General features: G+C 32.5%; 1 protein-coding gene across 1 annotated transcript; it reads left to right on the top strand.

Annotated features, from left to right (window-relative positions):
* Window positions 1-10,558: 10,558 nt before the first annotated feature.
* Window positions 10,559-13,179, top strand: LOC133286702 (F-box protein PP2-A13-like). Its single transcript, XM_061484152.1, has 3 exons — window positions 10,559-11,463; window positions 11,554-11,672; window positions 12,256-13,179. The coding sequence occupies exons 1-3, from the start codon at window positions 11,149-11,151 to the stop codon at window positions 12,665-12,667; spliced, it is 846 nt and encodes a 281-aa protein (XP_061340136.1). The 5' UTR covers window positions 10,559-11,148; the 3' UTR covers window positions 12,668-13,179.
* Window positions 13,180-14,272: the final 1,093 nt, after the last annotated feature.

Below are 14,272 nucleotides of genomic sequence, written 5' to 3'. Positions count from 1 at the left end.
AACTGAGAAGTAAAGGGTAAAATATATGGAAACCCTTTTTAACTTAGACCAACGAGGGATTGATTGCAGTAATTACCAACTTGTATTTTTCCAAACCCATGCTTCAAAAACCTATTTTAATAGCATATAAACTTTAACATATATGTGTGTGTGTTAGCCTGTTAGGCACCCTCATACTATTTCTATCAGCTTAGCAGTCTAACAATTTATAAAATAACTTTTTGTGATCCTTGCTTCATATTATGATCACTCCTTAAATAGACTAATAACAAGATACTTAGTGGGACAAATAGGTAAACACAAGTCATAAGGCTTCAATTGTTGATCAACGATTTACCTTTTGTCATCAAGTGGCACTGACATAAAACTACCGTAAGAAAATTATGATTAGTTAAGATTCAATTTTTCCATTTTTTTTTGTGTTGCCAATCTTGGACTAAACGAATTATTTTGTTTCATTACCATTGATTTCGCCAGTCAAAAGAGATTAATAGAACAGAGTCTAATTTTAGCAGTAAAATGAAGTAGAATGTGATTAGGCAAAACTTCGAGAGTCACCACAATTTACTCATTACTTCGAGGGAAAAGTGTATATCATTCTAAAAGATATAAAGTTGTGTCATTTTAAGTGAGAGAAAGAGATAGATAAAGAAAGAGAAAGAGTGGACAAAAAATATAAAAGTATGGGTTTAACCTCTTTGTGAGAGTGAAATGACACAAGTTGTGTCATTTTAAAGGACAAACACTTTTCCCTTAATTCAATGTGCAAGATTATTTGTTCTTGAAATAAGTGCACGCATAATCGTATAGTGATATGAAAACAAGATAAACTTAAAATAATAGCTCAAGTGATGGTATTTCTTTAGAATTCGAATTAAAACTATATATACGTACGACCTACGTTAAGCCACAATTCTGTATTTGATGTTTGTTAAGATCAAAATAGAAAGGAAAATAAAATTAACATTATAATCAAAATAGCTCAAGTCACTACAAAAAAATTTCCGATTAGCCACATTTAAAAACGAGGCAAACATAGATAAAAAATGTGGCTAACATAATTTACCACATTTTGATTAAATGTGGCTAGAAGTGGTGTTGCTATAATTTAGCCACATTACTTTAATCACTTTGCCACGCTTTGATTGAGTGTGGTAGCCTTTTTTTAGCCACATTTATTGTTAATTTAACCACTTTATAAATGTGGTTAAACTGTTTTGTTTGCCACAATAGAAAAAATGTGGCTATTTGTGGCTAAAATGTTTTTTAGCCACATTCATGACCATGGCTAAATATAAGAAATTTCTTTTTAAAATTAAAAATATTATGAATTCGATATATTACAATAATAAAGGAAATAATGTTGAAAATAGCTCAAACACGATTTAGTGAACAAATTAAAATGTGAATCAATCACTAAACATTATATTCTATTATCACTGAAGAATTTGTACAAGTCATCATGTTTTTAATTTATATAAGCTAATAAAGCTTTCTACCAATATTATAGTGGGAAAAAATCGCCAAATAAAACTAATAAAAAGTTTACTTATGGGGCTTCTATACAAAAAATTATCTTCTCAATTCAATAAAAAAATAAAATACGATAGTACAAATTTTTCTTATCATCCATTTAAGATTTGTTCTTGTAAGCCATCATAGTCCTTTGAAATGCCATCTACCATATCACACCTGCACAAATCAATTTCATATTATGTTAAATTTTGACTATTATATAAATCATTTTTATATATACACTCAAATTTATTGCAGGACAAAAAAAATACTCACAGTATCATCCTCCGCATCAACTGATTCTAGCATCCTTTTTATATGATCTGAGTTATTAGCTCTGTTAATTAGCAGTGGACTATCTCTGTATATCCATTGTCAATTGACTCATCACCGTAAATAGTTCTTTAAGAAGGAGAGGTCAGTAGCGACTAGCAAGTAACAACTAGGGAGTATTCAGCCATTCACCTCAGTTGGCAGTACAAAACAGAATCCGTTATAGTTGCTATCCTCTAAGAAAAATAAATAAATTTGTTAGTTCACCTGTTAAGTATTTGATCATGCTTTCCCTCACAGAATCCGTAGTCTTCTTTGAGGGCAAGAATGACAAAAAAAAGCCAAAACAATTTTCATTAATATAATGCACCAGCTCCAAGAAAATTCTAATTACTCCAACAATCAAGATACAGATGCCACGCCTGATCTGATAATAACAGATAATGGTAAAAGAATTTCTTCATTCTTTTGCATCAAATTCCTGCTGCCAACAAACATGTAATAGTGCACCGAAATGTAAATACAATTTCTCATGATTTAAAGGGGACTGGAAAAAGTTAGTTGCCTTAAATTCAAAAGCTGCACTCACCCTCAACCACATCTCCAAAGCTGGCAAATGCATCCTTAAGAGACTGGTCATCAACTCCATATGAAAGGCCTAAAATAGCAAAAGCCAAAATAATAAAATATAAGAAAATTAGCATCTAAGTATGCGGTTTGTGTCCGTAACTATATTTCAAACAAAAGTCAATACCTCCAACGAAAAGCTTGTTGGAGGGCATGCAGCGAATATAATTAAGCTTGGATGCAACATGCGCTTGTCTGCTCTGAGCAACACTCTGCTTCAAGAAATTTCCAACCTTATTACAGAATGCCATTATGATTGTTGCCTGAACTTAGACCTTCCAAGTTCCTCTGACCAATAATGAGACTAGTAAATCACTAGAATAATAAAAATACATCATCGTGCTTACTGTAAGAATTGAATGAAAAAAAAATCTAAACGATAATCAGATTCTCTCTAAAAGGCATACAAAAACCAAAATAACTTTTGCATCTCTCTTTTTAGGCATTGTCATCACCATTTGGCACACATAGAAAACACAAAAATAATGGAACATAAACGAGCAGGAACAGAGATAGATTCCGTAAAGAAATGAGCAACCTCAACAAAATAACTTAATTATCGCAAAGCATTCTCTTTGTTTCTCTGACCCAGTAGCATACCATCCCGAAGCCAACAGAGAAAAAGGCCTAATAGCTTACACAAGCATCGACCCACATTTCAAAATAGTTCAAATACTTCCATCCTTTCCCACCACTTGTCTATATTACTTTTGTGATACTTACATGGTGCATGTAGCAAGAGAGGTTAGGCTTATTTTGATCCCCAAAGTTTAACCAAGACTTTTATAGACCACCAGATCAATACTTAACAGGTGAACTAACAAAAATGTTTTAAAACAATTTATTTAAACAAAAAATTTCAAATACCAAACAACATAATTTGAAAAGTCTCACGAGCCTAACTTACTAGCATATTAGTATAATCGCACAACACTATATACACTATTACCGGTAATTAAAAATGACTTGATGACATATAGCACTATCTCCTTCTCTTCCATATGTTGCTTTATCTCTTTCAAGTGAGGCCTCATTAGCTGCAATAGACATGAAACTACAAGCTTAAGTAACAAGCTTAAGTAACAAGATATATTATAATATAGAGAAAGTGCATTATTACAATATGAACACCTCACAATAGAGAAAGCTGCAATAGACATGAAAATATAACCTCTTTATCCATGTCTATGTTCCTGAATCTTTCCCACTCCTCACATTAGTCATGCAAAATGTTGAAGGTGGAACTTCACCACCTTTAAGATGAACCCAATCATTAGTAACATGGAATAAAAAGGGAAACACCAGCTAAAACAAAAAAAAGGGAAAGAAAGACTAAATCAGATAATGACCAAAAAATTATAATAAATATCATGAAAGTTTGAAGCCAGTTAACTTTCAAAGAGTCCTACAAAATTTTGAACGTGAAATGGTGACCCCTTTCATTTCCATGCACTTAAATTGTGACAAAGCATGCACACGGTGAAGAAAACCACATCACTTTAGTATGCTCTCGTGCATGGTACAATTCAATTCTTGTTTGCCTAAATTCAACCATTATCTCAGACATAAAAAAAAAGCAACCATATAAATGTCGTGAATTCAATTAATAACACATGCATCAGATGATTCAGATAATTACCCCACAGTGGTGGAGCAAATAAGCCTCAAATTTCCTTTGCATTTAAACAAGGTACTAGTTCCACCAAGAGACGATCATTTAACCACCTATGAGACCTTCGATTTGTGACCTGAAACAGGTAATGTTGATCTCAAGTTAATTCATAACCTAATAATAAAGTCATATAAGTCATTTCTTGTAATTGTTATAACTCAGAACAAGTATGCGTTCATATAAGCAAGGTTACAAGATTTAAATCAACAAATAGCAAAGATCAGCTTTATAGGAGACCCACATATAATGTAAAAAAAAAAAAAAAAAAAGTGGGTAGCCTTGCAGTATATCACTGACCCACATAAGATATCTACATGTGACAAAAATTTGTTAAAAGGAAAATTATTAAACTACTTCAAATTAGTTTTTAAGTATATTTTTCAACCTTTATTTTTTTTCTACAATTTTTTCCCTTTTTTTTGCCTTCTCCATCTAACGTGCTCTCACCTCTTATGTAACCAAGAATTTTGTGTAATGCATGTCTCCAACCATTATCCTAAATTAATGGCGTCAGAAGCAGGAGAAAAATAACAATAGTCAAATCAGACAATGGAAGATCTGTCACAAAAATAAACAAACATTGAAAGATAATATAAAGTAGCAGAGAGCAATCAACGATGTAGTTCTAAAACAGATTTATGTCAAACTCAAACAGAGACATTTAATCAAACAGGTTACATGCACTAATCTTTATATCGCAGTGCAAGGATTGACTCATTCATAGATTTGAAAGAGATGGAAAATGCAAGGAAATGCATACATCTCACAGATAAAATAGTCACCTGAGCGATCAGAGCTTCACATTTCTCGGAATTGAAGTTATTGTGCAGAAAAAGCTTGATGCCATTTATCTATCCTCAAATTAGGAGATGGAGAAAAGCAACATGAAGCACTGACACGGAACCAAAGCTTTGAAGATCGAAGCTACGATAACACAAAAATTGTTGTGTACAAGATTTGGTGGTCTAGAAAGATGAACAAAAGAAGGACGAAATTAAAACTGAAATTTACAAAAATTCATTTCGGCTAAAGCAGACGAAGCTAAAGCTTAGGGATTATCTCGTTCTGACTACTGAAAGCAATTTGTTTTTCTAATTTTGACACACTGTTATTGTTTGTCAAGGGTAATTTTGCCACATTCTAAACAATGTACTAAAATTTAGGATAATTTTTTTCCAATGATTATTTTACTAAATGTGGCAAAACCAACGTGGCTGAACGCCGCGTTTGATGTAGTGAGTGATGATATTTGATGTATTTGATATTTGTGTGTGTTGATTTTAAAGGATAAATCCAAATAAAGGATTCCACATCATATCTCAACCCAAAATAGGACTTACGAATTCTTCCCTCAGGCGTTTAATTTTGATACCGAAATTGCGTGACGGTTAAGAAGAGCTTAAATTGAATTTACAAGTCATTTCACTTATATGTTTCTTATTTAGTTTATTCTTCCTTATATACATCACTCAATTCTCCACAAATCCCACTAGAACCTTCTCTAAAATAAATCTTATGCTCTTCCTTTTAAATAATTTTAGGTTCATTTCTTACTGGCCAATTCTTATGTGTGATCAGGAGGGTCAATGTGGCACCTCACCAGCTTACATACGCAAGTGGAAAACGATTTTAGTTATTAATATAAGGGGTTTTAGTGTGTCTTTTAATATGATAAGAAAAAATTTCCTACACACATAACATTTTGTGGAGCCCACACTTTATGAAGCAAAAAAATAAAAATAAATTAATGCACGCAAAACAAATCTCTATAACATTACACAATTACTCTTCTTACAACATAACTCTTATAAAACCCTTAATATATTAAAATCCCAATCTAGCATTTTCAGTCCCATATATTTTAGCCAAAAGCAACCCTGCCTTGTTGCTTTTCGCTCATTGTTTAATCTTCGGGCTTGAATTGAGAGGGGGATAACTAAGAATGACATGTGTTGGTTAGGTGGATGGGAACTAAAAGAGCCCTTTTCAAATTAATTATAATAATTGTTTTTTTTTATAATATAAGCTTGAGCATTGTCTTTTTAGAACATGATAAGTGACACTTAAAGTTGAAGAAGCTAGTTGGCTCTATGATTGATGCTTACAAGGAAATCTAGAAGAGGTCCACAAAACCTAGTATTTGGATAAGTACTTGATTTATTTATTCCAATGGATAAGAATGAAATTAGCCTTCATAAGACAAAATATGAATTGTGTTTGAATTAGTCTTTTGACAATCGACAAAGTATGGAATAAGACTATATCAAAAGAATTCTCCAAAAAAAGAAAAAAGAAGACTATATCAAAAGTATTCATTATATTTATCATTATGAGTAGCGGAGTAGGTGATTAGGCAACGGTATTTCCAAATAAGGAATCTCTAGTCATGGAACACACACAAGGCACATATATATAAAATAACATTATATGCAAACATATCATTTTATACCTGCAAACTGCATAATTTTATACACCGATCATTGGTAACTTTCATTTTATGAACATTTACGTTACTATTGAACCACATGTCCTTAAGGGTGAGCAGATCTGAACGGATTTGATGTGCATTAAGCTTCATATTTGTATTAGAATGAAGTTGTGTTATAAATTTAACACACAACATATATACATGAAGTGGTTGATGTTATTCAGTTGTTGAAGCCTCGCATAGTCAGTCCAGTACCATTATAATTAAACTTGATTTACCAGGGAGAAAATTAAAATTAAGATACAGAACTTAATTTATCCATAAGCTTATGAAATGTGACTTTTTTTTTGGTACGTTCTGATTGTAGGTTTCTCTTTTTAAATATGAACAAATAAAGTAATCATAATTTTTAAATGCACTTTTAAAAATTAAAAAAATAATTGGTTTATTCTCTTATCATGTATTTAAGAGTACAACATCTTCTACATTTAGAGTACAACATTGCATTCAGGATATACATGCCTTGTTCCAATCCTCAACTGCTCATCTCCTTCACCTATCCAATTGTATATATCAATTATCCTACCTCCATCACTAATAACGCTTTTACAAGTCAAATTAGAAATGCACATAAATATATAAAGAGGAGGCATATTCTCACTATCAAAATTTTTTACTACCAACTTACTACCTATCTAATCACCATTAGATTAACATTTTATCTCTCTTCAAATTTTTTTTAAAATTCTCTCTTTTTGATCCAATGGTGAGTGATGGATAGTATGGTAGTAGTGAGAATTTTTGGTAGATAGAATATCGTCACTCATATATAAATAGAGTGGGGATATTCTAACTACCACAATTTTTCACTACTAACTTACTATCCATCATATCACCATTGGATCAAAGAGAGAGAATGTTAAAAAGTTTTTGAAGAGAAATAAAATGTTAATCTAATGGTGATTAGATAGGTAATAAATTAGTAGTGGAAAATTTTGATAGTGAAAATATCCCTCCTCATATAAATATACACCTTTCAAACAAACTATAATTCAGTTTTGAAATGTGCTAAAAGGAGAAAAGTTTTGGTACACAAGACCACCGAACTAATTAAAAAGGAATTTTTTTTTCTCTTTTTATCCTCTTTTTCTATAATTTTCTTGAAATCCTAAAAAAAAAATCCTTTTTAATAAAAGGACTATCCAGTTTTGGTGGTTCCAATGCACCAAAAATTTTCTCTGCTAAAAGAATATTATTAAGAAAAATTAAATTATCTAGATAAAAATTAAATTATCCAGTTTTTTTTTCTCTTTGTTTGTTTGTATTTTTTTTTTTTTTTGTAAATAAGGAGTGCTTATGCCCAGAAACAAAAGGAAATTACAACTCAGAAACTATCAAGCTAGACATATTTTTAGCATCAGTATCAATAAGACCTATCAACTGAGAAGGAGGTTCTTTAAAAATCTTTAAATGAAGGTTTTCATTCTGTCCAGCTTTGGCTAACCAATGAGCACACTTGTTGTTATCTCTTTTTGTATGAACTAAATGAATGGTCCAGTCTGCTTTTAACCATAATCTCAATCTTCTAGTAACTTGAGAGTCTCTGGAATCTTCATGTTCTTCCTTCAAAATCTGGATGGCTTGGCTAGAATCACATTCTACTTCTATCTTTTTTAAGCCTGTACCCCAAACCAATTCCAACCCTTTCAATAATCCCATAATTCTGCATCAAGGGGATTACAAAAACCTACATGACAATAAAAACCTCCCAGAAAGGATCCAGTATGGTCTCTTAAAATACCACTACAACTAGCTTTTTTCATGCTACTGTAAGAGGCTCCATCACAATTCAACTTGACCCATCCTTGCTGAGGAGCTATCCAACTGCTATCATTGGAACTTAAGCGCCCATGATGAACTCGAGACTGCACAATTTGTTGAATGAAATTCCAAATCGTTGTTGTCGATTGCTCTTCACGTCGGAAATGATCATCATGAATCTCCAAGTTTCTCCATTTCCATAAAAATCAAATAGTAGTATAAAATATATCCCTCAAGTCCTTCACTTCGCTTGAAACCCACAAGTTCTCTATATTGGATGTCATCCAATCCTGCAAACTCAACATCATAAAAGAGTTTGGTATCGTACCTTTAAACCAGAATTGCCAAATTTTTCTCGCATGTCTACAATCACGTAAAACATGTAGAATAGTTTCTTCATGAGTAGGACAGCTAGGACAAATATTAGGACCTCTACTCCACTTGCTAGTTCTACTACGCACCAGTATTTTAGAGAGCAAACTCATCCACATAAACACTTTCACTCGTTCTGGACCTTTCCACGTCCAAACTCTTTTCCATAAGCTAGCATGAAAAGCTTCTGGAAAATTCATCAAGTTATTGTAAGCAACCTTAACCAAAGAAGTTGAGCTATGGTTATTGATCCAAACTAATCTATCCTCGCCATTCCTTGGAATAAGCCTTAAGTGATTAGTTACTGCAACAACCATATCTGAACCGAGAGAACTGTGAACAAACTCAAGACTGGATTCATCTTCCACCATATGATCCGCAATTGATTTCTGACTTTCTTCCCACGGAACCTGGTTATTCGACAGCTGCAACAAAGTTTTTTCCCACCCAACCAGTTATCAGTCCAAAGCTTCACATCAGAACCATCTGCTATATATGGGATAAATGAGTCTTATGTAATAAGAAATTCATTATCTTATCTTATAGACACATAACTTATGAGCCACACCAGCTATTTAAAAAAATAAAATACAAAATAAATACAACAAAATAGCAAGAAATTATGTGTGTCTCCTACGGCCAATAGGAAAATATAGCCCAATATATATATATATATATATATAAACTTATAATCTCTCTCATATCTAATTATTATCATATCTCACAAGCAAAATTGTTGAATGTAACATGCACGTGAGTCATATGGAATAATAAGATTAAAAAATATATAATACTATATAAATTCAAATTAAAAAAAAAATTCAAATAACAAAATACATAAATAATTAAATTAAAATTAGCTTTTCATATTCGTCTTTGAATTGAAATCATAAATAAAATTGGATTCAATTATCGCATAATTTTTAAATTTAAATTCATAAATTTTGGGTTGAATTTCAAATCATAAATTGCAATACTATATATAACACGATATCAATTGCACTATTATGTGATCCCTTATCCAATACATAACCAGTTTCGATTCGACACATATATAAGAAAATATATTCTTGGAGTGTTTTTTTTTTTTTTTTATATATACATCGATTTTTGTATTTTATTTTTTTATATATGGGTAGATTTCATATAATTGTCTCTATAAAATTAGAAAGTTTCTTTCTTATTATTGTACGAGATTAATAAAGCTCATATATATAAAGATTCATTTTTTCTGCAGTTAACGTACATAAGTATATATATTGAGTCTAAAACGATATTGTTTTGAGGCAGAAATTAAGATATTTTTATGATTATAATTTATTTCAGAATTATTATAATTTTTCTCATTATAATTTTTTAATTTTTCAACTACGTCATTTTGGAAGTAAAAGTAAATAACTTATTTACATTCATTGTAGACATATTAAAGCATATATATAATATGTGTTTCAATTTTCTTATGCAATAGAAAATATGTATCTTATGTTATAAATATATCTTGTGTGAGATCTATACCAATTAAAAAAAAAAAAATACAAAAAAATACTGTGTGAAAATCAAAGGGTCACTGATAAAAAAAATAGCTCCCAAAATATTTTCCAATATATAATAAATTTTTATTGCTACGCTTTTGTTTCATATCACAACGAAATTATTAAATATACTCGCAATAATTTGGGAATCTACTTTTTAAATTGTTAAAATATAACGCGCTGGAATGAAGGCGCGTGAGAGAGACAAGCAACTATTTAGCTGACAACTCCGCAAGAGTCTCGAACAATCGTTGTAGTGGATAAGAACACCGTGCTCCAATTCTTCATAAGTCACAAATCAGCCTGATTTAAGGTTCAAAACGGCGAACCACATACGTGTCGCTTAGAGGAATACATGTCCTTCGATCCTTACGTGTCGTTTTCCTCATCCGACTTCCGTTTCACGACAACTTGGACTCGCAAAACCCGCGCTGTGAAAATCCCGATTCTGAAAATTTCTGAAAGAAAGAGACTTCCCTAGGATCTCGTTTTGGTTTCTGAGTTTCTTCGAAAGCTCATGTATTTAACTCCAATTCGTCGGAATAATGATCATGTTTTTCTCTTCACTTTTCTCTCTCTAGCTCTCTCTCAGAAAATTGACAAATTCAGGTTCAAACTCAGGTTCTAAGGCCAATTCAGATTCTGGGTGTGTGAAATCTGGATTGAATTTGTTTTGTGTGTGAAGTTGACAAATTCAAGTTCAAGGTCGAGTTTTGAGTTGAACTCATATTCTGGGTGTGTTAAATCTGAGAGCTTTTGGGAAAAAAAAAAATGGTTTTATGTGTGAAGTTGACAAATTGAGGTTCAAGGTCAAGTTTTGAGTTGAAATCATATTCTGGGTGTGTGAAATCTGAGAGTTTTGCATTCGATTTTGGGGCATAAAGCGGTTTGGTTTGGTGTGCGTTATTATGGGTGCTAATTTTTCCTCTTGTGTTTTTGATGGGGATGCTGCTCCTTTGAGGCCAAGGCTTGGGGATATACCTGAGAGTTGTGTAGCATTGGTGTTAATGTACTTGGATCCACCTGATATTTGCAAGCTAGCACGATTGAACAGGGCATTTCGTGATGCTTCATTAGCAGACTTCATTTGGGAATCGAAGTTGCCTTTGAATTATAAGTTCATAATGGAGAAAGCTTTGGAGGATGCTTCTGTAGCAGAATTGGGGAAGAGGGATGTTTATGCTAGACTCTGCAGGCCTACTTTGTTTGACCACGGAACCAAGGTGAGCTATCTTGGTCCCATTTATTCATTCACCTCTTCATACTTTTCATGTTCTTGATGTTTATTTGTTCAAAATGTTACTTTGGTGTAGGAATTTTGGCTAGATAAGAGGACGGGTGGGGTTTGTTTGGCGATTTCTTCCAAAGCTTTGAGGATTACAGGGATAGATGATCGGAGATATTGGAATCACATTTCGACCGAAGAGTCAAGGTGAGATTATTGTAAGTGAATATGTTACTCGTACTAATAATAGAACTGGCTTGGTCTTTACTCTGTTATATTTTGTTTTTCATCTTATGCGTTGAAATACAAAACATTTTTAGCTGAACTTTCATTTTTATGCCCTTTTCTAGATTAACTTCACACATTATATTGAACTCACTTTCTGGCTATGCTATTTATAAAAGTTCAAAGATTGAATTTTTGGTACTTTTCCAACTCCTTTTTACTAAGGTTATCTAATACTTTGGTACATGTCTGAAGTTGGAAGAATACTCAACCTTGCTTGTGTACACTTGACTCAGTTAGTGAACTTTTCGAACCCTGAAATGCATCTTTGCAATCCTCATTTGCGTCAAAATTTTGATATATTTTTAGTTATTTTCTTTGCAATCCTAATGGCTGTGTCAGTTTCTAAGTTTTGGCCACCTTCTGCTAGACATATCTGAAATTAGGGACTTCAAATTGCATTACCCCCCCTTTTTTTGTTTTTAATTTTCTTACGCATGCATTATGAGAGTACAAGAATATGTTGGAGCTTGATATATTATTCTGTGTGTGTGTGTGTGAATAGGTTCCATACAGTAGCTTATCTTCAACAAATTTGGTGGCTTGAAGTGGAAGGAGATATTGATTTCCAATTTCCACCTGGGACATACAGTGTCTTCTTCAGACTCCAGCTTGGCAGGTCATCCAAGAGGCTTGGTCGTCGAGTTTGTAAGATTGAGCACATTCATGGCTGGGATATAAAACCAGTAAAATTTCAGCTAACCACTTCTGATGGTCAACATGCAGTATCCCAGAGTCATTTGGATAATCCCGGGCAATGGATACTCTACCATGCAGGAAACTTTGTTTCCAAGCATCCTAACGATTTGATGAATATCAAATTTTCATTGACTCAAATTGATTGCACACATACCAAAGGTGGTTTGTGTGTAGATTCTGTATTTATATGCAATAGTGATGTAAGGAAAGAGGTGTAGATTGTTTTTGTAGGTAGGAAATCTGTGTAGTAGATAAGCTGAGGCACCTGAGTTTACTTTTGCGATTTGGGTTCTTGGGGTGATAAGTAGAGGTGATACTTCCAAATATGCCCCGACATAGAGCTTCCCTTTAGATGTTTTGTTTCATTGATAGGAAAATGTTTGAATAGGTTGCAAATATTTTTGTACATACTTTTTTGACCCCCTTTGGCTAGAATCTTTGTGTGACTCGGGTATATTTCCTTCTTCTTTTTTTGGATACTGGGTATTGATTTCTGTGTATTCTCAAAGAATGAAGTGGTTTATGTGTTCTAATCTCAGCTGGGATGCATGGGTAAGAGTGGATTTCCTTTATGAAGTGATTCTTGTACATGATACAAAGACTTTTGCTTGTTAGTTTTGATGAATATGTAACCTGAGGTCTAAAACATGCCTTACAAATGCTATATTGTTTTAAGTTCCTTTTGTTCTGGGAAATATATATAGTCTACATAGGACTACTATGTGATAAGTTGTGCCTCTCATCTAACCCATATACTTTGGCAAGCTGACAATATCATTCTTACAAGCATTGTACTAATATTTACACTTGCATACATACTTATATGAACTTGTATGACATATGTGTATCGACAAGCCATTGGATTATTGGATAACATTTGTGTTCTAACACATTTTTTTAAAAAAATGTTCTAAAGTATGCAAATAATTTTCACCGTATACCTCTATGACCCAAGAATGCATTTGGAGCTTCAAAATTGAAATTCCATGTAACTGTATGTCCCTCCTCCGAATACAAGTATATTTGAGTTGAGGAAGAAAATGAGTACCTTATGACTTGAGCACCCTTAATTATAGTGTGTGATAAATCTGTTTTGGAGGTTCATTTGATTTTTCCTAACAAGTGTGTGTGGCGGCAATGTGTTTTCAGTTGTGACTGTAGATATAGGTTAGGTGGCTTGAGGTGGAGTTATAGTGGTATTAGATGTGTAATATTTGACTGGGATCACCTTTCCGCCATTTTGCTTCATAGTGAAGAATAAGGAATTGGGCCTTGGATAATTTGTATACAGGTTCTAATATTATTCTAGAACAAAAAAAATAAGCAAATTGTTATTAAGTAAGTTATGAGAACCAAATGCTATACTACTGAATCATGTTTCCCTAAAGCCTTTTTATTTCCCTTTTTTAGTTAAAACATGTCTTGGTAGGTTTAAAATAGACATTTTGCTTACATGAAAACCCCTGCATGTACATTTTTATTTTATTTTTTTAAATTTTCAACTAGTTGGTAGGGTGAATCTAGTGGTGACAATTTGGGTTGACACGATATAACACCAATTTTGACACAAATAGGAATATATTCAATACAAAAAGCGAATATATTCAACAAGAACACTAATAAATTTAAAAACGGGTTAAAACCTTCGACACAAACATGATTCATTTATTTTAAGGGTTTACACATAACACACAATTCAAGGCGTGTCGCTTATTGTGTGGGTTGACCTGACATGAAAAAATAAGAATAACCTATATACTGAATGTTACTTTCACCAATGTCGTGTTGACACAAAATGACACGTGACACGAATAATCTATAAG

Source organism: Gastrolobium bilobum, unplaced genomic scaffold (assembly GCF_033153095.1).
Source record: "Gastrolobium bilobum isolate Gb01-03AN ecotype WA unplaced genomic scaffold, APGP_CSIRO_Gbil_v1 utg16848, whole genome shotgun sequence".
NCBI lineage: Eukaryota > Viridiplantae > Streptophyta > Magnoliopsida > Fabales > Fabaceae > Gastrolobium > Gastrolobium bilobum.
This window is presented reverse-complemented; position numbering and strand designations above follow the sequence as displayed.

Bases quoted from the DNA above. Each gene is read 5' to 3' on its own strand.
- LOC133286702 (XM_061484152.1), top strand. From the start codon at position 11,149: ATGGGTGCTAATTTTTCCTCTTGTGTTTTTGATGGGGATGCTGCTCCT. The intron at 11,464-11,553 runs GTGAGCTATCTT...ACTTTGGTGTAG, and splicing joins TGTTTGACCACGGAACCAAG to GAATTTTGGCTAGATAAGAG. The intron at 11,673-12,255 runs GTGAGATTATTG...GTGTGTGAATAG, and splicing joins ATTTCGACCGAAGAGTCAAG to GTTCCATACAGTAGCTTATC.